General features: G+C 48.6%; 1 protein-coding gene across 2 annotated transcripts in view; it reads left to right on the top strand.

Annotated features, from left to right (window-relative positions):
* The window catches only part of HSPBP1 (HSPA (Hsp70) binding protein 1), a 448,201-nt gene that overhangs the window by 269,768 nt on the left and 151,500 nt on the right, over nt 1–26,933 (top strand). For both annotated transcript variants that reach the window (XM_069638225.1, XM_069638217.1), the window contains exon 7: nt 8,266–8,377. In XM_069638225.1, coding sequence (XP_069494326.1) covers nt 8,266–8,377 — 112 coding nt within the window. The remainder of the gene's footprint in view (nt 1–8,265; nt 8,378–26,933) is intronic.

The following is a 26,933-nucleotide window of genomic DNA, read 5'->3' as shown; positions in this document are numbered from 1 at the left end:
GCCGTCGTCACCTCCCACCAGGGCTTCTCCGCCCGACGAGATTGGATCGTTCCACTCCATGATCGCCAGGGCATCCGAGCTTTTCCAACTCTGCCCTGAGGAGAAGAAAAAGGAAGGATTCCTTTATCAACGGCGCGAGGCCAAGAGGAAGACTGTCTTCGCAGTGCCTCTATTGGACGACATTTGGGATGAGGGCCTCACCCTCCTCAAGAACCCTTCCACGACGCCAGCTAGAAGAGACCGGTACGAGAAGAAGTACCGGGTCCCGGACACGGCCCCCCTGTGCCTCCGGGCGCAGCCTACCCCGGACTCCGTCGTCTCCGCGGCGGCCAGGAAGAAAGCGGGGGGGGGGGTGCGGCCGCCACATCGACTTCCCCACCGGACGGCAAGGGAAAGAAATTGGACGCTATGGGACGCAGAGTCATCTCGTCTGCAGCGACGACGATTAAAGCGGCCAACGCCTTGGCTATCGTGGCCCGCTACGACAGGGAGCTCTGGTACAAACTGGCTCCCCTGCTGGACTTCCTGCCGGACGACAAGAGGGCAGAGGCCCTGGAGATCCTGCAGGAAGGTGAGGTGGCTTCGGACCACGCCATTACCGTTGCGACGGACATCGCCGACACTGGGTTCCGCCAGTTGGGCAACGGCGTTTGCCTTAGGCGGCATGGATGGCTCAAGGCTACGGACTTCCGTCAAGACGTTCAGACCAGAGTCCCGGACATGCCCTTCGATGGGAACAACCTGTTTGGGAAAACAGTGGACGATTCCCTTCAGGCCATTAAAGCGGACACTGAGACGGCCCGGGCCCTTGGAGTTATACAACAACGACGGACGCCCTTTCGGAGCAGCGGAGGCAAGGGCGCCTCCAAAGGTTCCGGCGGCGGTTTCTCCACCTACCGTCAAGCGGCCCGCTCGTCGTCTCAGGAGGCCTACAGAGGACGAGGCAAGTCTAGCGGACCCCGCCATCGTCGCCAAGGAGGTCAAGGCGGCAAAGCCTCGTCGAAGCAGGATTGAACCGGCCGTGGGGTCGGGCCCCCACCGAAGCACCCCGGTGGGAGGCCGGCTGGCGAGCTTCGTCAGCGTGTGGGAGTCCATCTCCACCGACCGTTGGGTGCTGGACGCCTTGGCCCGGGGCCACGCGCTCGAGTTTCAAAGAAGGTGTCCGCGCGTCCCCCCGTGGCCTGGAAAGAACTTCACGTCCCTCAACTTCTCCTGGAGGTAAAGGCAATGCTCAGGAAGGGCGCCATCGAACTCGTCCCAAAGAGGCTTCGGGGCTCCGGAGTTTACTCGAGATACTTCCTCGTGAAGAAGAAGACTGGGGATGGCGCCCCATCCTGGACCTGCGACGTCTGAACAAGTTCATCAAGGCGCAGAAGTTCCGGATGGTCACCCTCCAGCACGTCCTGGGTCAGCTGGAGGAAGGAGACTTCCTGTCGTCGTTGGATTTGGAGGATGCCTACTTCCATATTCCCATCCTAAAGGGGCACCGAAAATTCCTCAGGTTTGTTGTCCAAGGGCGTCATTACCAGTTCAAAGCCCTCCCCTTCAGACTACGGTCGGCACCCAGGGTATTCACCAAGTGCCTCGCACCGGTGGCGGCGCAGCTGCGCCGCGAGGGGGTCCACGTCTACCCCTACCTGGACGACTGGCTCATCCGAGCCAGGACGAGGGAGCTCGCCGTGGTTCACACGGCAAGGACCGTCCAACTCCTCACGGACCTGGGATTCTCCGTGAACTACGCCAAATCCCACCTGGTACCCGCGCAAGACGCTCTGTTTCTGGGAGCGAGGCTCAACACAGTGTCCCTTTTGGCTCCCCGTCGGAGGAGAGGACCAGGACCATCCTGGGCAAGGTGCAGCGGATGTTGGTGGCCGACGCGGCCAAGGTGAGGTCCATCAAGTCCCTCCTCGGAATGATGTCTTCCTGCATCTACCTCATTCCCATGTGCAGGCTCCGGATACGCCCGTTGCAGGAGTTCCTGGACGCGCGCTGGATCCAAACGACGGGCAGCTTCGAGGAAAGGATCACACTCGACGAGAGTTTCCGACGAGCGATCCGGTGGTGGGGCACCCGCGCGCATCTGACAGCGGGCATGGACTTCCAGACCCCAGCCCACCAGGAGACAGTGACCACGGATGCCTCCCTGGAAGGGTGGGGAGCGCACACCGAAAATCTGCACGCAAGAGGCCTTTGGCTCCCGACGGAGAAATCCCTACATATCAACGTCCTGGAGCTCGGTGCAGTTTTTTGGGCCCTCAGGTCCTTCCTTCCTTCCCTCATGGGCAAGGTGGTGAGGATCTTCACCGACAACACCACCACCATGTTTTACATCAGGAAACAGGGCGGAACCAGGTCCCCAGCACTGTCCAAGGAGGCGCAGGACCTGTGGCATTGGGCCGTCGCCCAAAGGATATTTCTGGTGCCGTTTCATCTGGCAGGGATAAAAAACACCATCGCCGACTCACTCAGCAGGGAGCTGCGCTCGTGCCACGAGTGGGAGCTACGGCAGAATCTAGTGGATCGCCTCTTCCGACGGTGGGGCACACCCCAGATCGACCTGTTCGCGACGGCGACGAACTCCAAGTGCCGGAGGTTCGCCAGCAGGTTTCCCCAGGCGAGGAGCATGGGCGATGCTTTCTCGTTCCCCTGGGAGGGCCTGTTCCTCTACGCATTCCCTCCTTTGCCACTGCTAATCCGGCTCGTCAACCAGCTCAAGAGGTCACGGTGCAGGATGATCCTCGTCGCACCTGCTTGGTCGAGGCAGATATGGTTCCCGGACCTTCTGGACTTCTCAGCGTCCCCGCCGATCAAGCTGCCGGTGGACGCGGATCTACTCTCCAGGGAAGGAGGCGCCATCCTCCACCACGACCCGAAATCGCTGAACTTGCAGGCCCGGCTCCTGCAGCGCTAGAGTTTGGAGGATACGACATACCGGCCGACTGCAGAGAGGTTCTTGCAAAGGCCAGGGCGTCCTCGACTCTTAAATGCTACGGACACAAATGGAAGAGGTTCTCTGTCTGGTGCCACGTACAGAAGAATAACCCTCTACGGATTACGGCTCCCCAAGTACTGCCGTACCTGCTGACGCTGGCCAAAGCTGGACTGGCACACGCGTCCATCAAGATTCATCTTGCTGCGATCTCCCGATACACCAGAACCACGGGGCGGACGTCCTTGTGGTCTCATCGTCTGGTGAAAGAGTTCATGAAGGGACTGTTCAGATCGTTCCCGCCGGTGAAGGCTCCGGCCCCGGCGTGAGAGCTCAACGTGGTGCTGACCAAGCTCATGGGACCTCCGTTCGAGCCTCTGCACTCGGCTCCGTTGAAATTTCTGTCGTGGAAAACAGCGTTTCTTGTGGCCATCACCTCCGCACGACGAGTGGGAGAGATCCAGGCCCTTTCCTGCAAGGCCCCGTACTTGACTTTTCACGACACGAGGGTAGTGCTCAGGACGCACCCCTCCTTCATGCCCAAGGTACCGTCGGACTTCCATCTCAACGAACCCTTGGTGTTGCCTGTGTTCTTCCCGTCGCCTTCGTCGCCGGCTGAGAGGACTTTGCACTCGCTGGATGTGGCTAGAGCGCTGAAGTTCTATGTGGACCGCACAAAGTGTTTTCGGAAGACGTCACAACTCTTTGTGAACTTTGGACTTGTCAATCAGGGGAAGGCTCTCTCGAAGGCTTCCATTTCCAGATGGCTCTCCGGCTGTATCATGTACTGTCACCGGTTGGCAAACCGACCGCTGCCTGGCCGTCCGAGAGCCCATTCCACCAGAGCGATCACAGCTACCACGGCGTTCCTTTCTGGTGTGCCCCTGCTGGACATATGCCGGGCTGCTACGTGGAGGTCGACGCACACCTTCACGAAATTCTACTGCGTCGATCGGGATTCCAGGGAGGAGTCCAGGGTCGGCCAAGCAGTGCTGCGCAACCTGTTCGCCTGAGGTGAGCCTGGTGAGGAGGTAAGATGCTTAATGTTGTTTGATGTAATGCTTAATGTTGAGCCTTTGCCACCTCCCGTGGTTGTGCATGTGTGTACTGCTATGTATTCTTTATTCATGAGCATGTGAATCCATGCCAGACCCCATGCTGGAGAAAGGAACAAGTTACTTACCTGTAACTGTTGTTCTCCAGCATGGGTCTGGCATGGATTCACATGCGAACCCTCCCGCCTACCCCTCTGCGGCTCTTCACTTGGTCATACTGCCACTTCACGTGCTTCCAAATCTGAAGATGGCTGCCAGAGGTGGGGCTTAGGTAGAGGGCAGTCATTGGCTGTGGTCAGTATGACGCAGAGACCAGTGATTGGTTATTACTACGAAAGACAGATCAGAAACGAAACTGATACTGGTTTTTTCTTTACCGAGGATTCCCAGCCTGACGACGGGGAATATTCATGAGCATGTGAATCCATGCCAGACCCATGCTGGAGAACAACAGTTACAGGTAAGTAACTTGTTCCTTATCTTCTCCAAGAAGAATGTGAGGCTGACCTTCCTCCTTACTTCCACTTTTCCCAGGAGACCCCTTGTCCTCTCTTCTATCCTTTTCCGCTTCCATCTAAGACAGAGGAGAGGTTTCACCATCAGGATCCCAAAGGGCTCCCTACTTCTATGTCTCTTGGGCATCAGGGAGGATGACCAGCTATTTCTTAATTACGTTGGGTCTCAAGCCGGTAGGGCTGTTACTAAGCAGACCCTGCCCAGGTCGATAGTCTGCTGCCTTTTTAAGTATTGTGACCTGGCTAGGAAGGAAGTTCCTGAAAGTCTCCGGCCCATTCTATAAAGGGCCTGCCTACTACCTCAGCCCTTCAGAGTGGTGTACCTGTTTTGGTAATCGATCAGGTGACTAAGGGCCATTCCCTGCACATGTTTGCCAAATTTTACTCTCGGGGTTCCTTATACGGTGAGAATGCCTGCTGTGTTCATGTGGTGCTTGGGAGGCTCCTTGTTAAGAAGGTAGTTTCTCACTAGTTTCTGTACTGTTTTCAGAGTCCAACTTAGTTGAGAAATCTGAGGGGGGAAAGAAAGGGTTTGCAGTACAGATTAGAAATGTTCTTTCTGGTGAACTAGTTCCACATTACCAAACCAACCTACCCGTTATACAGATAGCAGTATCTCACTTCATACTTTGGATGACCTCTGACAAGGCATTTTAGGATTCCTTTTAGGATTCCTTTTGCTAAATTGAGTAGTCCCCTAAACATACATTTTGCTGTCATAGACTTTTACTGAGGTCCCCCTCCAACACCCTTTTCGTGTGCTGCCCTTAGTACGCCATATGGCTACCTGGGCAGGGGTGCTCCAGAGCACCCCATTTTCTTCCTGGTTCAGTGCTCTCACCAAGAAAGTGTATTGAGTAATAGACATTTCATTTATATTTGGCTGCATCACTCGATAGCCTTTATACCACATTGGTAGCCCCTCCCCTAAACTGGACTGAAATTATTACCAAAGCATTTGATGGTGGACTAGACTGTTCTCTGGTATCCCTTGATGTTTCCTGGACCAGTGGTAATCGCTGTACCCTGTTTCCCGGCTGGAAAGTGGTGTGATCCTGCTACTCAAATCTTTCTACTCTAGTGTGACATCTTGGCTCGAGCTCCAGCCGCTCTCCTCATCCTGAACTCACCCCAACCACATACCCCCACCCCTGACCCTGCTTCCTCAAGTCTGTTGTCCTCACCAGCGTGTCCTGGTGGCTTGGTTCAAAAAGATCAATATTGTGCTGATTCTTCATTAATCTAGTCATTTTTCCATGAGTCAGTAGGCCATTCGAAGTTGCTAGCAGTGTGGTACCTTTGCCCAGCTATCTTGCTGGCGTACTCCATGTTCGCCTCTGCTACAGGGCCTGGCACCATGACTGAACTAAAAACCTGATGTCCAAACTTGCCTCAGCAACTGCAACTCCTGGACATTCTCTAATGCGTTCTTCAGCTTGGGGGTGTTCAGTGTCCTCTTCTCCAGAGACTTGAAACTTTGTATGCATTCTTTCAAGGTTTCCCCTGCGCCCCCATCCCTATTTGCTTAAAGGGGAAGTTTACTCAAAAATGTTGCCTCAAAAGATGGGCCGTAATCAAAAATATATATAAAAAATATTTTTAAAGAAAGTTCCTATGTAATATTTTGAGCAAATGAGGCTCAAAGTAAAACATTTCAAGCACTAGGAGGCATCCATTTTGTGAAATGGATGAGCCTCCTGGGCTTGTGTTAAGCTCTGCCCATGCGGCAATAATGAAGCAAAAGCCACCTACTGGTAGCTTTTGCTTATTACAGCCGGCTTTTGCTTCATTATTGCCAAAGAGCAGAGAATGCAGTCAGGATCCTTCCTGCCGTCTGCCACTGGTAATTGCTTTATTTGTTTGCTGTGCTTTTCTTTTTAAGTAAAAAAAAACGATTGCAGTGGCTTTCGTTTCAAGTCTCCCGGGCCTGGGAAACTTAAAAAGAAAACCATGGCAATTATAAATACAGCAACATTGTATTTATAATTGCTGTGCCTTTTTGTTTGAAGCAATTCCAGGCCACTATGAATACTTCGCCGGCATCCGGCAGAATTTTCTTAATTGCTGTGCTATGTTTGTTTCCCGTGCTCGGGGAAACTAGAAAAGAAAGTCACAGCAATTAAGAAAACTCTGCCGGCCGCCGGCGAAGTATTTATAATTGCTCTGCCTTTCATTTTTAAGTTTTCTGTGCTTCCCTGGGGAGCAGAGAAAACGAAAAATTAAAGTGAAGGCAATTGTTAACACTGGCAGCCTCCTCTCTGTGTTAAGCTCTGCTCTCTGGCTGCAGTAAGCGAAAGCTCCCAGTAGGAGGCTTTTGCTGCTTGATTTCTGCCACCAGAGCAGATCTTAACATGAACACAGGAGGCTGCTTCATATCACAAAACGGATGCCGCCATGCAAAAACTTTGAGCCTCATTTGCTCAAAATTTAACATAGGAACTTTCATATATATATATATTTGATTGTTGCCCATCTTTTGGGACAATGGGCCTCATTACTATACTGGCGCCTGTGAATGGGCAATTACTGGATCATTACGGCCTTGCCGGACCCAGTAATTGCCCATTCGCGGTCGCTGAAAAAAAATGCTGCCAATTCCCCCATAGGGCTCATTGGGAATGGGAAGGTCGGATGCACCGGCACCATTCGTGAATGGTGACGGTGCATCCGACATGCTCTACTTGCGGGTGCCGGTACACCCGCCAGGTCATAGTTTGCCGGTCTGGTAACAACTGTACCGGTAGCTTACCGGTACCGTTGTTAGCAGACCGGCAAACATATAATGAGGCCCAATAACATTTTTGAGTGAACCCCCTTTAATCATGTGTTCTCCTCCTCTGCTGCTATCCATTACCTGGCCTTCAGATCATGTACCCTGCGACCAATTCTTACCTCCCTTTTCACCATAACAGCGAGTTGGCATATAGATTGTCCAGCTGAAATGTATGGGAAGACTTTTACCAATAATTTACGCTCTTTCTAAGTATCAACAAACTTCTTAGTTGACAAATTCTACTTCAGGTATGTTTTAGATGAGGGTTTACCATTTTTTGAAAAAATGTTTTAATTATTTTTAACCATGTTGATTTTTAAGTGACTTGTTCACTTTTTAAAAAAGTTTTCACAATGTTCAAGCCTCTCAAATAGCTCATACCTTTTTCTATAAGGCTACTTCTTTGAACTGTGAATTGGTCTTTATTAGAGAGACTACTGTATTTTTTCTGTGGATATTTCTTAATGCATGCCTTTATACCACAGAGTATAATTTTCAGTAAATCCATGATACAGACTTCCCTTTGTGGGCTTATGTTTTCCCTGTTATAATTTGCCACTTGTCCTCTGCCCTCCTAAGAGTGAGTCTGGATGTTCTGGGCATTGTGAGAGTCCGCTCTAAAACGTTGTTAACCACGCATAAAACAAAATCTCTGACACTGCACCCGCCAGGCATGTATATTTTTTAAACCTTTTTTGTAGCATAATGAGAGGGATTTTAGAAGTCATTGAAGCAGTGTGTGGTTTTTTGCACTTCAGTGAAATTAAAATGTAACATGCAAATATTGTATATGCTTTGCAACAAAGTGATGGGTGGGGGCTGGAGGTTTTGCTGTGTTCACGTGTATATCGTTCTCTTCCTATGGAGCTAAGTGTTGTGGACACCATTCTCTCAGGACTGCATAATGACTCTTGCATTTCTTTTTTAAATTATTTTTATAATTGTTTTGGTTTACAATACATCTTACATAAATCGCATTTCCCTGCTTTGCAGTCTGGTGATGGATTTCCCTCAAGGAGTGTCCGAGTGTCAAGCACCTGAACTGGGCTTCGAAGAGCTGCTGAAGGAGCGACAGCAGCTAATTGAGACACAGGAGGAGTTCCAGGTATGGTCGCCGAGTTTGCAAGGCAGATTCAGCCCAGCGTGCTGAATTGGGAGGAGGTAATACAATTGTACCCAACACCCAAAGTATGGCCTGCAGGGTCACGGCTGCTGTTCTGTGCACATACCATGCACACATCCAAGCAGTTCTATTTTGATGTGAGGGTTGTGCGCGTTGTCCTTAGTACATTCAGAGTATTTTAAGTGGGATAATAAATTGAGGGGAGCTCTAACGCACCACCCCAAAGCAATATTTTTAGGAAGGCCTAACGTGTCTGACGCAGTCTCAAATCGAAACTAGCCAAGGAACCTTTAAAAGATTTGGGCCAATTTAATTAAAGGCCTGAACTGCCAATCAAGTTTTTGTACTTGCAATGAAAGGGAGTACAATCTATTTAAAAAGGTGCATCAAATTACAATATGCCATTAAAATGTCAAAAATAATGATTAAAATATAAAATAAAAATCAGAATGAGTAAATCAATCCCCCAGTTATTCCGAAAGAGGTCCATGTTAGAAAACCGCCTAATTCCAAATGTCTTTAATGTTGTGATTCTAAACATGGCTGATATTGACATCTACTGGCAAAGAGCACTACTGTCAGCCATTGTTTTATTTACATTTGTGCTACAGTAAATCAGGTTGCCGTGGTCAATTGGGGAGTCCCTGCTGAAGGGCAATATTTTAAGACTGCCGGGGTTGAGCCCTGCCTAGCCCTCAAAGCCATGCACATACCCTTCAGAAGAAGAGCTTTTAGTTTGATTAGATGGGGCTACTTGCCAACCTGTGTACATGCAGCCCAGCCATTACATCTCCTGCACACCCGGTGCATTTCGAGTTTTGAGAGGCTGTGGGGTATCCTGCATGCGTACCAGCACAAGTTATATCTCCTAAGTGTGGCGTTCTGTGTACATGGTGTCGAGAGGGGAGGTTGCTATATGCAGACCTTAGCTCTTAATGCTGTAAGCATACCATCATTTCCATCACATGTACTGTGGTGTGAGGAGGCAGTTTGCTGTTATGTTAATATCTGTATGCCTTATTTCTCCTCTACCACCTGTAATGTGATTTCTCTAGCCCAATGTAAACCTACCTGACCATGCCCGATCTCCAGATCCCTTGGTGGTGTGAAAGGCATCTATAGTGTCCTTTTGATATATATTCCACACTAAGGCAGCGTTGACTGTCTTCCACAAACTGTGCATGAGCCGGGGCTCCCTTGAGCAGCCAATCCGATTTCCACCGGGCACGCAGCGTTAGTCTGAAAGTGTGCTTTGCGATTGCTAGGAGACACTGAGTGGGGGATACAAGCTATTTTCCTTACTTAAGCAGAACAGCCCAAACCTCATATCCATAAATCGAATCTGTCAAAATTAGTATACATAGCTTGTCGTTTGCAGACGTTTTACTTTTTTTAGGGTGTGTGTTGTGACAAATGAAACCAGGCGTGAGCTGTGACGAATCGGCAGTATTTGTCCCCACCCCCTTTGCAGCTTGGGAGGTGAGCCTGCCCCGCAAGATCCTCCCTAGAGGTCTAGTCAAGTGGGACCTCACTGGGAGTTACTCCCCCTTAGAGGACAAGGTTCCCTATGGCACACAAAGGTACAGGGGTGAACTGTGGAAGCAGGTCGTCACTGGGGCAAGAAGCAATAAAGAAACGACTGACTGCAATAATGGAACATTAAATTAGTGTAACTTGATCTATGAGACACGATTTGAAAATCTGAGGAATAAGGATGATTGTGAAACATTGAGAAAATGGGAACCAATATACTGGGCGAGATAGAGAAAGCAACAAGAGATAATTCCATGAGAGATCATTATTGAAGAGTGGGGAGACCACTTAATGAGAAACTGTCAAAAGTGTTGAGCTAAAAGCGCAGTGAACCAAGCAAGGGGAGCAAGAGTGGATTTAAAAGACACCAAAAGTGGGGAGCTCTCAACCCTAATAAAACAAGAGAATGTTTGTGCCCTCCCTGACTTACACGTGTAAAATGAATAAAACAGACACTCCCTGGACAGGGAATAAGGCACAAAAGAGCAGGCTGCAAGAGTTCAAGGAAATGTTTATCTAGAGATCTGAGAGCGCTCTGACCACATCAAGGTTACAACACATTATATAAGCACATTGACATATCTAACATATGATGCTACGTTGGACCCGGATTGGTCAGCCAGGGTGGTGTCTTAGGTGTGGGCATCATCTCTTCCTCCGGGTTGGTTGCTTGGTTGGCGGGAGGATTGACGTCAGACATCTGTGCTCCGGATGGGTGAAGGTCAGGTTGCTGTGAAACACGGTGGTCACCATCTATCTGAGCTAATGAATACATTCTAAATAATGCATGCACTAAATAATGGTTGATTAAAAGACCCTCAGTGGTTTATCATGTCACTATACAAATCACACAGGTATCTATATCATCTATAACATTTGGGTTATACAGGTCACAGGTTTAAGGGTCTTGACCACCATAATATTCTCATTGAACTGTGGGGTTAGTCTCACAAGAATCTCAGGTATGTGGCATTTGTTAGTGTTAGGCACGATATACTGCAGCAGGGGTCTAATGTTAGTTGGGGGTCTGTTGGGTGGGCTTCATAGCATGGTCAGCGGTCTGGCACATGAAAGGGATATCTTGCAGGGACACAGGGTTAGAATGCCAATAAGTTTCAACTGGCGAGGGTAAGAGGGCAAGAACACTTTTGTGGAGATGGACGAGCTATGTGCTTAGCTCATGTTGGTTCACATGCAGGACAGTGATCTCAGAGGAAAAGAGATGTGTTACATTTATTATTTGTTGCAAGCATCTCCGGCTTCAGCGTGAGAATGGAGCTGCAGAGTTTTCCAGTCAGATTGGGAACAAGGGTGGGGGCCATGTGCTCTGAGCTGCTGCGGCGGGGAAAGGGAGAGAGAGAGACGTTTTGTACTATTGCAGTGAGGCCTGGTCACCAAGATGGAGTCGAAAGGGAGTACAAAAATGGATGCACTGTGTCCTGCTCAGTGGTCCCATCTACGCAAATGTAACCCAAAGTTAACATCGCCTAAGGGCGAGGAGCGTACCCACTACTGGAGGCACTTGGTCTGAGTTTTGTACTGAGAATTGACGGCAGAGAGGGGCCTGTTGGCCCCTTGCTCCCACACATTCCCCCCTTTCGTTACATCTAAAGTAACGAATATTTTTTTCTAATTCTTTTCATTCTCCCTTCGGTAGTACTCGGCTTCTGCAACTGCTTCGTCCCATGCTGGGGTACCTTCTATTGGCATCCATGCCCTGCATACGCTTCTCAAGCTATTTCCTCTTCTTGCATACTCATCGGGCGTGCACATCAAGTAAATTACTCCATCCCCATCTAGGTCCACCCATACTTCGCTGTACCATTGCAACTCCCTTGGTTCTTTTATCGTTGTGTGATGCAAATTATCAACTATGTCCCCATATTGCCTGTAAATGGCTGTCATCCTGTATTGTGGTGTAGTGTACTCCCCTGTTTGCATTTGTGCATCTATCATGGTAGCTACCGTTGTCGGTCGGCCCATTGTTACCATCATCATAGCTGAGGTAGGCATACTTTTTTCACAACACCGCAGTCCCAGTTGGCACACACAGAAGAATAAGAGCACAAAGATGATGATGGGGATGGGCTAAGGCACATGTACCCTTCCATGCTGTTGGAAGGTGTAGATAGGCTTGTTTGCCGCAAATCCAGTACATGTCCATGAGTGCAGCGGTGCCTTTCTTCATGTCAGGTATTATTAGCGTCTTGTTGCATGTCTTTGTGTCCCCCAGGTTCACTCTTCCTTCCCCATGGAAACACAGTTCATGTGGCACTTCTTTCTGTATTTTGGTAGGTTTTTCCAACTCTGTGACCCACGTTAACTTTGTGACATGCTGCAACCAGATGGGGCCACATACTTCTTTTATCCATTGGCAGGTATTGTTGGATAGCCCTCTGAGTGCTTCTCCTTTGCACTCAATAGTTTCTTCGTGCCATTTATTTTCTGCATACCTTGTACCCCTGAAAACAAGAAACGGCTCCTTGAGGCAAATTACTCCTTGATGTTTGCTGGTGCACGTTTTCTCATTTTCCAACTTCTCCATTGTGACTGTGTGTGCTTGGAACTTGCTTTTTATCCTACACAAAACCAGATGAATCAAACATTGGGCCTCCGACAAGGGCACTCCCTGCGATATTAACATTTTCGGTGTTCCTGATGCATGCAGAATGAGTGAACAGATGTAGCAGCTATCATTTGTTGCTTGTTTTGCCCTGGCATTCATGTCCGAATACCATTTATTTGATTGATCAGGGTGGCGGGGATCTTCTATTTCGTCTAACCCCAGGTCATGATAAATGTCGTATCTTTTCCCTTCCGCCCCCCTTTTTCTCCTCCTTCTCCCTTCCTTGTTATTGTTTTTCACCTTTTTGTAATTTATTGGAAACATTCCATCCCAGGTTGTATCATTGTTATTCAATATGGCATGTGTATCTTCATCAGTAGCAGCAGTTTCGTGTGAGGTAGGGTGTGAACGTGTCATTTGGCCAGTAGTAATCGCCATTGTATTCATTGAGTTCATAATCATTACTCATATTTATATTCGGAAATAGCAAGGAGACACTTGTTGGGCCTGCGGTGTCGTGTTCTGAAGGTTGCATTACAATTGTACCATTGGCATTAATGTTCCCACATTGTCTTTACCCCAGTCCATATCAAGTGCAACCCTTCTCGTATCAAGTTAGTCCCGCCCCCCCCCCCCCCCTTGTGCATGTCGTTAACCAAAGATAGAAGGGTATAATACCAAGCCATAAAGAACAACATTACTGAGAACAAAACTGCAGCACATTTTAAAACACATTCAACATTACTGAATCTATTAGCCCTAATGGCATCCCTATCACTATCTAGCATTAATCTGTTCTCCGCGATTGTGGTTTGTTGGGCCATTTGTCACCTGGAGGGGCGATATAAAATCGTTAAGTCACTACAGTATATACATGTATTTACATTTCTTGTTCAACTTCATATTTAATCATCATTTTTAGTCATGTTTGCTCATTCTCTCCATTACACATTTACTTTTACTATGGAGAGGAGGAGAGTGAAAGAGCGATGGAGAAAAGCGTGGAACAATAATCGAAAGGAAGAAGAGAGAAAAAGAGAATAGAGAGATATGGAGAGAATATCAAAGAATCACAAAAAGGAAAAATGGAAAAGAAGGAAGTAGGAGATAAGTCATGCAGAACAAGATGCATATCATAACTTTTATCTTTGCAGGTTCTGTTTACCGACAATTTTGTTATCCCTTTTCAACCTCATTTGTGGTACCAGTGGCACCATCTTGCTCCTCCTGGGGGATTGTACTATTGCGTGACCTCCTCACATCTGATAAGTGCACCCAATACTTCAATCCTTTCACCTTCACTGGAGTGGGTGTACTATAGATGACCTCGTAAGGGCCATGAAACCCAGGGGAATTCCACCTCCTTACAAAGCTGCGGACGTACACTTGTGCTCCTGGCATCAGTGGCCCACTTGGGCTGTCTGTGGCGGTGTGGTAGTATCAGTCGCCACATTTTCAGTAAAAGGCAGTGCTATTTGTCGCGCTATGCTGCGTACTGCGCGTGTCAACTGGGTTAGGTATTCCTTGAACTCTTCCCCCAGCACTGTGGCAGCCCTGTGCGCATCCGATGCTTTTCTAATCGGAGATACTGGCGTGTGTATTTGCCTTCCAGTTACAATTTCGTGGGGGCTCAGATAGTGGTCTTTACATGGTTGCGTCCTGAGTTGGAACAGTGCTAGGGGCAAGCAATACACCCAGTTCATCTTCAGTGTATTACATAACTTGGATAGCTTACTCTTCAGCAATCCGTTGATCTTTTCTACCATCCCATTCGCCATCGGATGATAAATTGAGCATAGCTTGTGTTTTACCCCCAAGAGTGACGTTACTTCCTTAAAGAGGTCCTTCACGAAGGGCGTACCGTTGTCTGATCTTATCACATCGCATATTCCCCATCAGGAAAACGCTTCCCGAACAAGGAACCTTGCCGCACACTTCGCGTCTGGGTGGGGACATGGGCCTGCTTCCAGCCATCTTGAAAAGGGGCATACCACCACAATCAAATATCTTGTTCCATTACACCACTGTCCCATATCAGCATAATCTATATGGAGCTCTCTAAATTGTCCTGTTGGTCGGGGCAGGGTACCGCGCAGTGTTCTCAAAGTCATCCCTGAATTATAGGTTTGACATGTTAAGCATTCTACGATGAATTTTGACGGGAGCTCTTGTAAATTAGGGACGATTTTGCTACGTGGCCGGGGAAATGCAGTTGTTGGAACGCTATTTCTAGTAATTCTACGGGCATTACTACCTTCCCTGTTGTCTCCTGCCTCCAAATGAGGTCTGCGGCTGATTGTTTACATCCCCGGTTGTTCCACAATTCTTGTTCCTCCTGTGGTGCTCTTCTTTGTAACTCTATTATCTGCGCTATTGGTGTATTACTGCAGTCTTCTTCTAGTGGTTCTGTAATGGTTGCCTTTACAATGCATTCGAGTGTTGGTGTTACATTGAAATACAAGGCCTCCTTCGCCGCTGCGTCAGCTGCCGCGTTTCCCAATGAGATTGCATCTGTGTTGTTGGTATGGGCTTGGCATTTCACCACTGCCACTACCGATGGTACCGCTAATGCATCTATTAATTCATTCAACAATGTTGCATGCTGTACTGGAGAACCGTCTGCCCTCCTGAATCCCTGTCTACGCCACCGTGACAACCCTGAGTGGACTGTGGTAGTTGCATATGCTGAGTCTAAGTATATTGTCACTGCACATCCCTTAACTGTGTGCAGTGCTTCAATCAGTTCAGTTAGTTCGGCTGCCTGTGCAGAGTAATGGGATGGGAGGCGCTTTTGCACAATCGTCTCATAGTCCTCTTCCTCCATGCGCACTACCGCCATCCCTACATGTTTTTCCCCTGTTTCGGGGTTATTGATGCTGATCCATCTATGAAATATATTTCTCCCTCCCTTAGGGCATTTTCACTTGCTTTTGGGATTTCATCACCTTCCCCCTCATATGTGGCACAATCGTGTTCCTGTATGTCCTCTGTCGTGCATGGCTCTGTGATTAATGTTGCTGGGTTTACTGTTTTGCACCTGACAACGTGTACATTGGGGCTCGAAATTATCTCATATGCTGTTGCTCTCCGTGTTGTTAGTGTTGATTTTGATCGCTCAAGAATGGCGAATGGGGAATGCTCCGCATATAGCATTACTGAACATCCCATGACAATGATGGCGCTCTTTTCAATCGTGAAGGCCGCAGCTGCGAGAGCCTGTTCGCATGCGAAATGCCCTTGCATTACTGGATCTAATGTCCCACTGTAATAAGCCAATGGTTTATGACCTAAAAATGTTGTTTGTGTCAGTACTGCCATCATCAATGTTCCATTACAGTGTGAAAACAAGAAAAATTCCCTCTCATAATCTGGGTTCGCAAGGACTGGGACATCAGCAATGAGGTCTTTTAGTTTAAAATACTGTCATCATTTCATGTGTCCATTTCATTGCAGCTCCATTTTTATGTGCTTCTTTTAACGCTTGTAGTAAGGGACGTGTGTATGCCGCGTAATCAAGGATCCAGGCTCGGCAATAGTTACAAATGCCAAGAAACCTTTGCATATCTTTCACAGTTTTTCGGATTATTATGTTGCGTATAGCAGCTGCTCTTTCTGGGAATATCCGCTTCCCATCTTTTGATATTAACTGTCCGAGGTATACAACCTCGGCGAGGCAGTATTGCAATTTTCCTTTGTCCACCTTGTACCCCTTGGTAGCTAGCACATTCAGTAGTGCTATCGAGTCTTCTCTGCACTTTTCTCCTGTATGGCTACAGACGAGTAAATCGTCTACGTATTGAATAATGGTGTTCTCTACATCTATATTTCCAATGTCTTCATGTAGTACCCTGTTAAAAAGCTGGGGCTCTCGCAATACCCTTGTGGGAGTCTGCGATGTTCATACCTGTTGTTCCCTAATGTGAACGCTGTCAGGTATTGAGATCCTGGGTCGAGTGGTATAGAGAAGAAAGCATTCTTCAAATCAATTACAGTAAAACATGTTGATTCTTTTGGTATGCTGCACAATATTGATGCCGGGTTAGGCACTAATGGGAACTCTTTTTTTTGAATGACGTCATTGAGTGGGCGGAGATCTTGGATCATCCTCCATGCCCCTCCTTTTGCTTTTTTGATCGGGAAAATTGCTGTATCACACGGGGAGTTTGATGGCACTATGATACCTTGTTTTAGGAGTGCATTTATGGTTTCGCTAATTCCCTCCTCTGCTTCTCTTGATATGGGATATTGTTTAACCCTCGGTGGTATGGCACCTGGCTTGAGTTTTATTCTTATCGGTGTCACTTCATGTAGTAACCCTACATCGTGGGGCCCTGTAGTCCAAATTTCAAGTGCTACTTTTGCCATGTCCTCCTCAAATATGGTCGTGGGGCATTAACGCTAGCCATGAGTGGGTTGTGTACCTCTCTGTACTGGATTATAATATCACATGGTGTACTGATTTCCATTATTATTTCTCCGTCATCTTCACTATCTGAATAATTCCTTGTCTGTTATGTCTTTTACCATTAAGTTTGGGTCTATGCATAACACAGTTCTCCACTCGCACGCATGTGCGTTCAGTCTTATGACCACAATACGTTTGCTGGCACCTGAACTGCCTCGATGTCTATGGACATGATCGTGCCTGGCACAACATCTGTGTGTGCAATTGGGCGGAATATGAAATCTGATTGTGTTCTCCATTTTTCTCGTTATCTCTGGTACCACTCGTGCTAATACCTTGATGCCATAAATAAACATGCTTATATCAATAGATATTCCTCGCACCACAACTTCATTCATCACTGTGCTGATCATCAACATGGCTCGTGCTGGGCACACTCCTCGGGTTGAACATACTATTCCTTGTTCTGTAAACGAGATGGTCATATTTAATTTACTTAGCAAATCTCTCCCAAGCAAATTTATTGGCGCGTCTTCGTGGTACAGTAAGGGTGCGCGCACAGTTTCCCCCCCCACAGTTATATCAAGATCTTTAGTGTAAGGAACTTTTAAAATCGCCCCAGAGAACCCCTGCGTTTCCAAATTCCTGCCTGAGAGCGGAAACCGCCCTTCCATAAGACATGACTTCTCTGCTCCTGAGTCTACCATGAAGATAAACTGCTTGTTTCCTATCTCTGCCCCCACTAATGGTTCCTCTTCTGCACGTAGGGTCGTGGTTAGGACAGGACACGCAAGTGTTCCCGGTGGGCTGTCCTAATCTGAATGTCTTTCTTGTCCTGGTACTGAAAAGACACTGTCTCCAACCACTGTCACGCCACGGTATGGTGAGGGCGCACCGTTTGCAACTGTTGCAAAACAATTATTGTTTGCGTTTCCTACCGCGTTTTGTCTTCCCATAGGTTGTGGCGGTGGTTGCTGTCCTTGCTGCATTTGATGTTCGTTATAGTACTGGTCCTGCTGTCTCCCTCCTCCCATCGGTAGTCCATAGGGGCTACCTGGGTGTGGGCACCCCCAGCCTTGTTCTTTCTCTATGGCCTGTTGCCCTTGGAAATACCCTGAAGGCCGCCTTCTACAATCTCTTGAATAGTGTCCCCACCTCCCACAATTCCAGCATGACCCTTGTGGTCCGCTTCTCATTCCTTGACCACCAAATCCTCTATTCCCCATACCTCCAAACCCCCCTCTCTGGCCACGGTACCCACCTCTTCCTCTTGCTGGTCTTTCTTGCCACTATTGTCCGTCTTTACTCTTCTCCGTTCCACGGTCCTTGTCCTCCTGTTGTCCGCAGTGCTGCTATTGTTACTGGTCTGTTTCCCGCTCCTTCATCCCCCTCGTTTTCTCTCTGTGGCTACGCTGGCTTTGATGGCGGCAACCTTCACTAATTTGTTCTGTACCAGCTTTGCCTCGTCTGCCAGCCTTTTCGAAGGGATTGTGTCCTCTGATGTATTCCTCATCTTAGATATCTCCTTCCAGCTCTGCTGGCCTCGGAAAAATGTTTCTCTCTAGAGGGCGCTGCGCGTCGACATCCTCCGAGTCGATGTCCCTCGACAGCCGCCGTATCGACGTCGACGTCATCCTGCCTATAAAGGCCGCGCGCAGCGTCAGTTGCTCAGTTCCGTTTTTCCGCGCTTACTCAGTGCCTCGGAATACCGTTGCTCTGTTCTTAGTCAGATTAATCCTATTTACCTCGAGTCATTCGATCCGTACTAGATGGCTTCCTCGTCGGAACCGGCAACTCCTCGATCCGGCTTCAAGAAATGCCGAGATTGTGGGAAAAAGATGTCGCTGACTGACCCTCAGAGTTTGTCTGTGGTGTTTGGGAGCTGAACACCATTGTTCGGAGTGCGAGGACTGTATGTCCATGACAGCTATGGCCCTGAAGGAGCGTAGGGGGAAGCTGGAGAAAGGTAAGACTTTTAAAGCTTCTTCTTCGTCGACGAAGTCGAGACACTCGTCTCCTCGTCACCATTCGCGCTCCAGGTCTCGGAGTGGGTCCCATCACTCGAGATCGAAGCACTCGAAGAGGAGACGTCGAAGATCCCCTTCTCCGTCTTCCTCTTCCTCTGTTTCGCCAAAAAGAATCCCTTGCCCCACGAAACATAGTTCCCGGGCTGAATGGGAGGAATTCTGCAAAAATATGATGAGCGTCTTCGAGAAAGCGGCCTTGACCCCCTCGAAGACTGCCGAGAGCGATGCTCTGGTCGAAAGAACCGAAGGTCAAAAACGCCGCGAGTCGCAGTACCCGGCGAAGGAAACCTCTCGAGCGCGTCTCGAACCCTCGAGTAGGACTATGACCTCCAAACCTTCCTCGAAGGTTCCGTCGACGCCGAGGTCGGTGTCTTCGCTGCCGTTGTCGAAAGGACCTTCGACACACGGGTCTGTCGACTCGACGCCAGCTTCGACACCGGCGTCGACGCCAGGAAAAGTCACGTTTACCACACACCCAGTGACTATCCCCAGGTCCTCGACGTCGATGGCTTCGAGATTGTCGAGTAGAATTCCAATTCTGTCGAGGTCTTCGAGGCCTCCGCCTTTGTTTTCGACGCCACGTTCGAAGCCTTCGACGACATCGACGTTTTCGAGGCCGATAATGACAAGTTCGGCACCCTCTGCCTTGGAAATGGGATTTACTCCCTTTATGAGTTCAGAACAATTGAGAACTATGTCCTCAATTTTGGAAGAGGGTGAATTGTCTGAACAGGAAGACACATTTGAGTTGCAGGGACCTGTAACCCCAATTAGAGAGGAATTTTCCTCTGAAGAACGCAGGTTAAAGGATCTTCATGATTCCTTACATGAGGCAAGTGGGTTAGACACTTCCCCTGAGGTGGAGTTTGCTAGGCCAGACCCGGGGGAGCATGCTGAAACCCCCTATAGAGCCTTAATGGCCAGGATCACAGAGTTCATGGGGTGGTCTGCACCTTCACAATCTTTCCAACAAGATGACCTTACGGATATTCTTGACAAAGGCCCACAGGAGGATCCTGTGGTGCCTTTTCATAAAGCTCTTCAGAGGAAGATCATGACAAACTGGGAAACCCCAGATGTAGTACCAGCAGTAAATAAAAAACTGTCTACAAAGTACAGGGTATCTTCTACAGACCCGGAATTTTTGTCTAAACACCCATCCCCAGAAAGTCTGGTGGGACAGGCAGCATCCTCTACCGATGTCAAGACGCTTTATCCTACCGTCCCACAGGACAGGGACGATAAAAAATATGATGCTATGGCAAAGAAAGTCTTTTCAGCATGTAGCATGGCGTTAAAATCTGTTAATGCTACTTGCACCCTTGCTAGGTTCAGCCATACACTTTGGGAGTGTGCTTCTACAGCGGCTGACTGCATCCCGGAGGGAGAAGAAAGGGATGCGTTCCTGAATATTATACAGGACGGTAAAGACGCTATGTGCGAATCCCTCCAGACGGGCATTGATTCGGCTGACAGTATCAGCAGAGCAATGGCGGCAAGTACATCAACCAGGAGATTCGCTTGGTTGAGAAAGTCTGGTTTTGCCCCAGATGTGCAAGCCAGGCTCTTGAACATGCCATTTGATGGCTCTTCTTTGTTCGGGAAAAAGGCGGATGACAGTTTAGAGAAACTGCAAACTTCAAAAGCAGCAGCAAAATCCCTAGTAGCTGCAATCCGTCAGACTCCTTTTCGTCCCACAGGAACCTCTGCGAGGGGCAAGTCCTTTCGCTTCTACTCCGCATTCGGAAGAGGTAGAAGACGACCGTCTCAAAGGGGACAAAGAAGATCTACCCGAGGTGGACGGGGTAGATATTCAAAAGCCGCAGCAACAGCAGGTGCCTCTTTACCATCGGCATCTGCATCAGCCGCCCCAAAACCACTCTGAGGACTTCCCTCACAGGACACCTGTAGGAGGCAGGTTGACTCAACATCTGGCGGTATGGCAGGCTATCACGTCAGATGCTTGGGCATTGGAAACAGTTGCCCAAGGTTACTGCCTGCCTTTCCTACGTATACCTCAGAGTCATCCACCGGGGATCAGCTCTCAGAAAGCTCCAGATCCGCTCCTCTTGCAGGAAAATTTGGACCTGCTAGAGAAAGGTGCCATAGAACCGGTACCTGTAGCGGAGAGGAACAAGGGCTGGTACTCCCCTTACTTTCTCATTCCAAAGAAAGACGGAGGACTGAGACCCATCTTGGACTTGCGAGAATTGAACAAATTCCTCAGAAAAGACAAATTCAAGATTGTCACTCTTTCTCAGATCCTCCAGGCCCTTCAGTTCCAGGACTGGTTGGTATCTCTGGACCTTCAGGACGCTTATTTCCATGTGCCTATCCATCTCAAACACAGGAAATTTGGGCTGACCTCCGCCCGGAGGGTCTTCACCAAGTTAATGTCGGTAGTGGCTTAAGGAGGGAAGGGATTCACGTCTACCCCTACCTGGACGATTGGTTGATCAGGGCTGTTTCTTCGGAACAAGCTCAGATCCAGCTAAATCACGTGTGCCACTCCCTTCACAGACTGGGCTTCTCCCTCAATTTAAAGAAGTCACAAATGATACCATCCCAGAGACTCCAGTTCATAGGAGCGATCCTGGACACTTCCCTGGGAAAAGCCTCGCCACCAGAGGTGAGGGCTCAAGATATTCTACAGATGGTTACCAAGTTCCAACATGCCCAACGTCTCCCAGCCTTCGACTTTTTGAGGTTGCTAGGCCTCATGGCATCCTGCATTTTCCTAGTGCCAGAGGCTTGCCTGAGAATGAGATCCCTCCAGTGGGCACTGAGGACTCAGTGGTCACAATTCTCAGGGAGAATGACAGATCTTCTTCAGGTTCCCGGCAGGGTGGCTCGAGACCTTCAGTGGCGGGCCTGTCAGGAGAACATTCTGAAAGGAGAACAGTTTTGGCAACCCTGGCTGGAGATAACAGTAGTCACGGATGCCTCACTCACGGGGTGGGGAGCCCACGCCAACGACGTGACCATCAGCGGTCGTTGGTCTCCATCGGAGTCCAGACTACATATCAACCTGTTAGAGCTGAGAGCCATCAGACTTGCGCTGAAGGCGTTCCTGCCAGCTGTACAAGGGAAGAACGTCCTGATAATGACGGACAACACGGTGGCCATGCATTACCTCAACAAAAGAGGAGGCGTAGGATCACTACCACTGTGCAGAGAGCCGATGAAGCTCTGGTTTTGGGCAATCCAAGAAGGAATCTCTCTATCGGCAGTTCACCTTGCCGGAGAGAAGAACTTGACAGCGGACGCTCTGAGCAGGCAGAACACAGTCTCCCATGAGTGGGAGCTAGCTCAGGAAGTCCTTCAAGAGATCTTCGCCCTTTGAGGAACCCCTCAGGTAGATCTGTTCGCCACCAGCCTAAACAGGAAATGCGACCTGTTCTGCTCAAGGGAATTTCCCCCGAGAGGAGCTCTGGGAGACGCGTTCATAGTGGACTGGGAGTTTCCGCTTCTGTACGCGTTCCCACCGGTCCCTGTCATTCCTCAAATGATCAGGAGGTTGAGAAGATTCCGGAGAACCATGATCCTAATTGCCCCGGATTGGGCCAGGAGAACGTGGTACCCGGACCTTCTAGACTTGTCCATCTGCCCTCCAATTCGACTTCCACTCAGAGAGAACCTACTCTCACAGAAGGGAGGTCAGGTTCTCCATCCAGACATCAAAACCCTCAACCTTCACGCTTGGCTTCTGAAAGGCTGAGGTACAAGGATTGGGACCTCCCTGATGATGATATGGAAGTGTTGCTTTCGGCAAGGAGGCCAGCAACAAAGTCTTTATACCGCTGCCGTTGGAACAGATTTTGCAGCTGGTGTAGAGAACAGAATATCAACCCTTTTTCATGTGGTACACCAATGGTTTTGTCCTTCCTACTATATTTGGCAAATTCAGGCCTTCAAGTTGGCACCATTAAGGGCTATCTCGCAGCGCTATCCATCTTTAAGCGTACTGCGGAAGAACCATCCTATTTCAAATTACCCTTGGTAATACAGTTTCTAAAGGGGTTAACCAATGTTTATCCCCCAAGACCATTCCAAGTTCCCCTATGGGATTTAAACTTAGTACTAACTTTCCTGATGGGCACACCTTTCGAACCTCTCCATTCTTGTTCGTTAAGATTCCTTACCCTTAAAACTGTTTTATTAATAGCACTTTCATCTGCTAGAAGGGTGAGCGAATTACAAGCTCTTTCTTGTAAACCCCCTCACACAATATTTCACAAAGACAAAAGTTGTCCTGCAAGTGAAGCCTAATTTCCTCCCAAAGGTGGTTTCTGAATTCCATATCACTCAGAAGATTACTCTACCATCTTTCTATCCTCCTCCTCAACCGGGGAAAGAGGAAGAGAGGTTACACAGGCTAGACCCTAGGAGGGCTTTAAGATTTTACATCAGTAGACTAGCCAGGATAAGACAGGCAGACCAGCTGTTTGTAGGTTACGCAGATCACAAGCTGGGGTTACCAATAACTAAGCAGACCATTTCCAGATGGATCACTCTAGCCATTCTGGAATGTTATAAACTGGCAGGGAAAGAGCCCCCTCAAAACCTTAGGGCTCATTCGACCAGAGGTATTGCAGCTTCATCGGCCCTCAAAAGAGGCGTGCCGGTTAAAGACATCTGTGCGGCCGCTACATGGTCGTCTGTCCATACCTTTACACGTTTTTACAATTTGGACTCCTCCTCCAGTCAAGATACTAGGTTTGGAAGGGCTGTACTGCATTCTATTCATCAATAGAAGACAGCGTGAAGTCAGTACTCCCTCCTCCGATAATAGAATACTGCTATGGGAGCCTATCTATGTAGCCCTGTTGCCCACACTTAGCCACCTCTACCTATACCCACCCACTGTGTTGCCTATACCTAGCCACTGTGTTGCCTATACCTAGCCACTGTGTTGCCTATACCTAGCCACTGTGTTGCCTACACCTAGCCACTGTGTTGCCTACACCTAGCCACTGCGTTGCCTACACCTAGCCACTGCGTTGCCTACACCTAGCCACTGCGTTGCCTATACCTAGCCACGGTGTTGCCTATGCCTAGCCACCGTGTTGCCTATACCCAGCCACTGTGTTGCCCTGTGCCCATCCATCATGACCAACAACACACCCCCACCCTCCGCACTCATCCCCCCTACACCCTTCCTTCCTTCCTTCCTTCCTTCCTTCTTCACCAAACCCACAGATCACAAACACAGCACACCCCTAACTCACCCCAGAGCTACCAACGCTAGGAATCTATTACTAGGCCTCCCCTCCAGATCCTCACTGCAAACCCCACTAGGTAAATTTGAAAACAAGCCAACTTCGGAACACCACAAACCGACCACCACCAAGAAGGCAGCCAAAGGGCAGAACTCCAGCCCTACCCCACTACCACGCCCAGACCTACAATGTGCATTAATTAATGCCAGATCCCTCCCTGTGCACACTACAGAAATTCATGACCTTTTAACCAACCTCGACCTTGACATACTTGCCATCACCGAAACCTGGCTACACAACGCTGCTGGCCCCGCCATCTCCCTAGCTATCCCATCAGGATACTCCATCCTTAGACAGGACAGAACACTGTCCACAGGTGGAGGAGTAGCCCTTATAGTCAAAGATCACCTAGAAATAAGACAACTTTCCTCCAAACTAGGGGAGAACGTAGACTCTCTATCGGCCAAAATCGCACTTTCTCCTAATACAACCATCACCTTTAATCTAGTATATCGCCCGCCAGGCCCAATACTGGACTTTCAGGACAACCTCTCACATCTACTAGGGGAAAACCTTAAAACTACTACCAAAACTATCCTTTTAGGAGACCTCAACCTGGGACTCCACGACCAGAAAGATAGACCCTCCACTACACTTACACAAGCTCTCCAAGAAATGGGCTTTGAACAAAAAGTACTCCAGCCTACCCACAACAAAGGACGTACTCTTGACTGGATAGCTGACCACAATTGTGGCATTGACATCAGCTCCATCACACCCACCCCATGGTCCGACCACTTTCTCATTCACTTCCTCATCCCTACACCTAACAACTCACTAAAAAAACTCAAGCCAGTACCTCCAGCCTTAGCCAGGAGTGCCAAGAACCTCACAAAAGAAAATATCTCCCCCTACCTTGACCCCCTCACTAACCTCCCTGCCACACTAGACCCAGCTGCACTGGCGGATATCTACAAAACCACCATCAGCACTGCCATAGATATCATCGCCCCCCTACAAAAGAAAAAATCCAAAAACACCAAACACGGTAATACCTGGTTCTCAGCAGAACTAAAAGAACTACGAACCAAAAAACGCAAAGCCCTAAACTTATGGCAAAATGCACCAAACGCATCCTCACTAGCCTCCTACAAATCACTGGCCACCCAATACAAAAAAAGTATCATAGCAGCCAAATACACGTCCTACAATGAAAGAATCTCCAACGCCACCTCAGAATCCAGAGCTCTTCTCCATCTTCAAGGAACTTTCCACACCTGCCACTAAGCCTCAAGAGATTGTCAAGGACCAAGCCTGGTGTAACACCATACAATCCGCCCTCTTGAATAAAATTTAACTCCTCCAAGCTAAAATCCTAGACCATCACAAAAATATCACAAAAATCTCACTCAGCACATTCTATCAGCCTCCCCTACTGAAACAGTGACTGAGAACAAAAAGACTAATCTCATTACACCCTTCAAATTTAGAGAAGTCTCAGAAAAAGAGGTAGTAGATATCGTTAACAGAATCAAACCCTCCAACTGTAAAGGCGACGCCTGCTCCGCCAAACTAGTCAAAGACTGCGTAGAAACATTGGCGCCATTCCTTAAAACCTTCATCAATGCATCCTTCAACTCCAACTCTGTCCCAACCAGCCTAAAAGAAGCCTGTGTGCGCCCTCTTCTCAAAAAACCTACTCTAGATCCCGAAAACGCTAACAACTATAGACCTATCACAACCGTCCCCTTCCTGCTTAAGATCCTCGACAAAGTTGCCTACACACAAATACAGCAATACCTGGAAGTAAATCGCATCCTAGGAAAAAGACAATCGGGTTTCCGCCCGGGACATGGGACCGAATCGGCCCTATTAGATCTTAAAATCCAACTAAATGACATCATGGACAAAGGCAAACCAGCACTCCTGCTCCTGTTAGACCTATCTGCCGCCTTTGACCTGGTCAATCACAACATTCTAGGCACGCAACTCAAAAATGAAGCACACTTTTCGCCGGAAGCCATCTCCTGGGTCAAATCATTCCTCGAGGGTCGACTTATGAAAGTGTTCTCTGACTCCGCGAGCGCTACCCCCACCACTATCCATTGCGGCGTCCCACAAGGGTCCTGCACTGCCCCCACCTTATACAACATCTTCACCCTCCCTCTGTTCAATGATTTGGACAGTCGTCACATAGCCTACACCAACTATGCTGACGACACTCAGGTCCTGCTCCCACTTACTGGGGTTTATGAACAAGATGCAGTAACATTAACCAAAATCTATACAGCCATTCAAACCTGGATGGCAGCCAACGGCCTCTGCCTGAACGGAGACAAAACAGAGATCCTACTAGTTGGCACCAAAGAAACACTAAATAAACTCCCACTGCGGTACAAATCCTTTAACATAGACAACTCCACCATCACAGTCTCCACCGCAGTAAAAACGCTATGAGTATACCTTGACTCCACTCTCTCTATGACACGACAAGTAAATGCCATGGCTTCCTCTGCTGCACTTACCACCAAGATAATTAACGCCGTTAAACCCTTCCTATCCACAAAAAACTGCTTGGCCGTAGCCAGAGCCACAGTAGGCACCAAACTGGACTACTGCAATGCCCTCTTCTTGGGCACGTTGGCAAAAAACCTAAACAAAATGCAAGTCACACAAAACAACGCGCTAAGAGCAGCCCTAAGCATCCCTAAAAGGGAGCACATCTCCCAAGCCAGAAAAGAAGCCCACTGGCTTCCAGTAAAAGAACGCATACTATTCAAATCCATGG

This window comes from Ambystoma mexicanum, chromosome 1q, assembly GCF_040938575.1.
Source record: "Ambystoma mexicanum isolate Mex_15411 chromosome 1q, UKY_AmexF1_1, whole genome shotgun sequence".
Lineage (NCBI taxonomy): Eukaryota > Metazoa > Chordata > Amphibia > Caudata > Ambystomatidae > Ambystoma > Ambystoma mexicanum.
The sequence above is the reverse complement of the archived record's forward strand: the minus strand, read 5'-3'. Positions and strand labels throughout refer to the sequence as shown.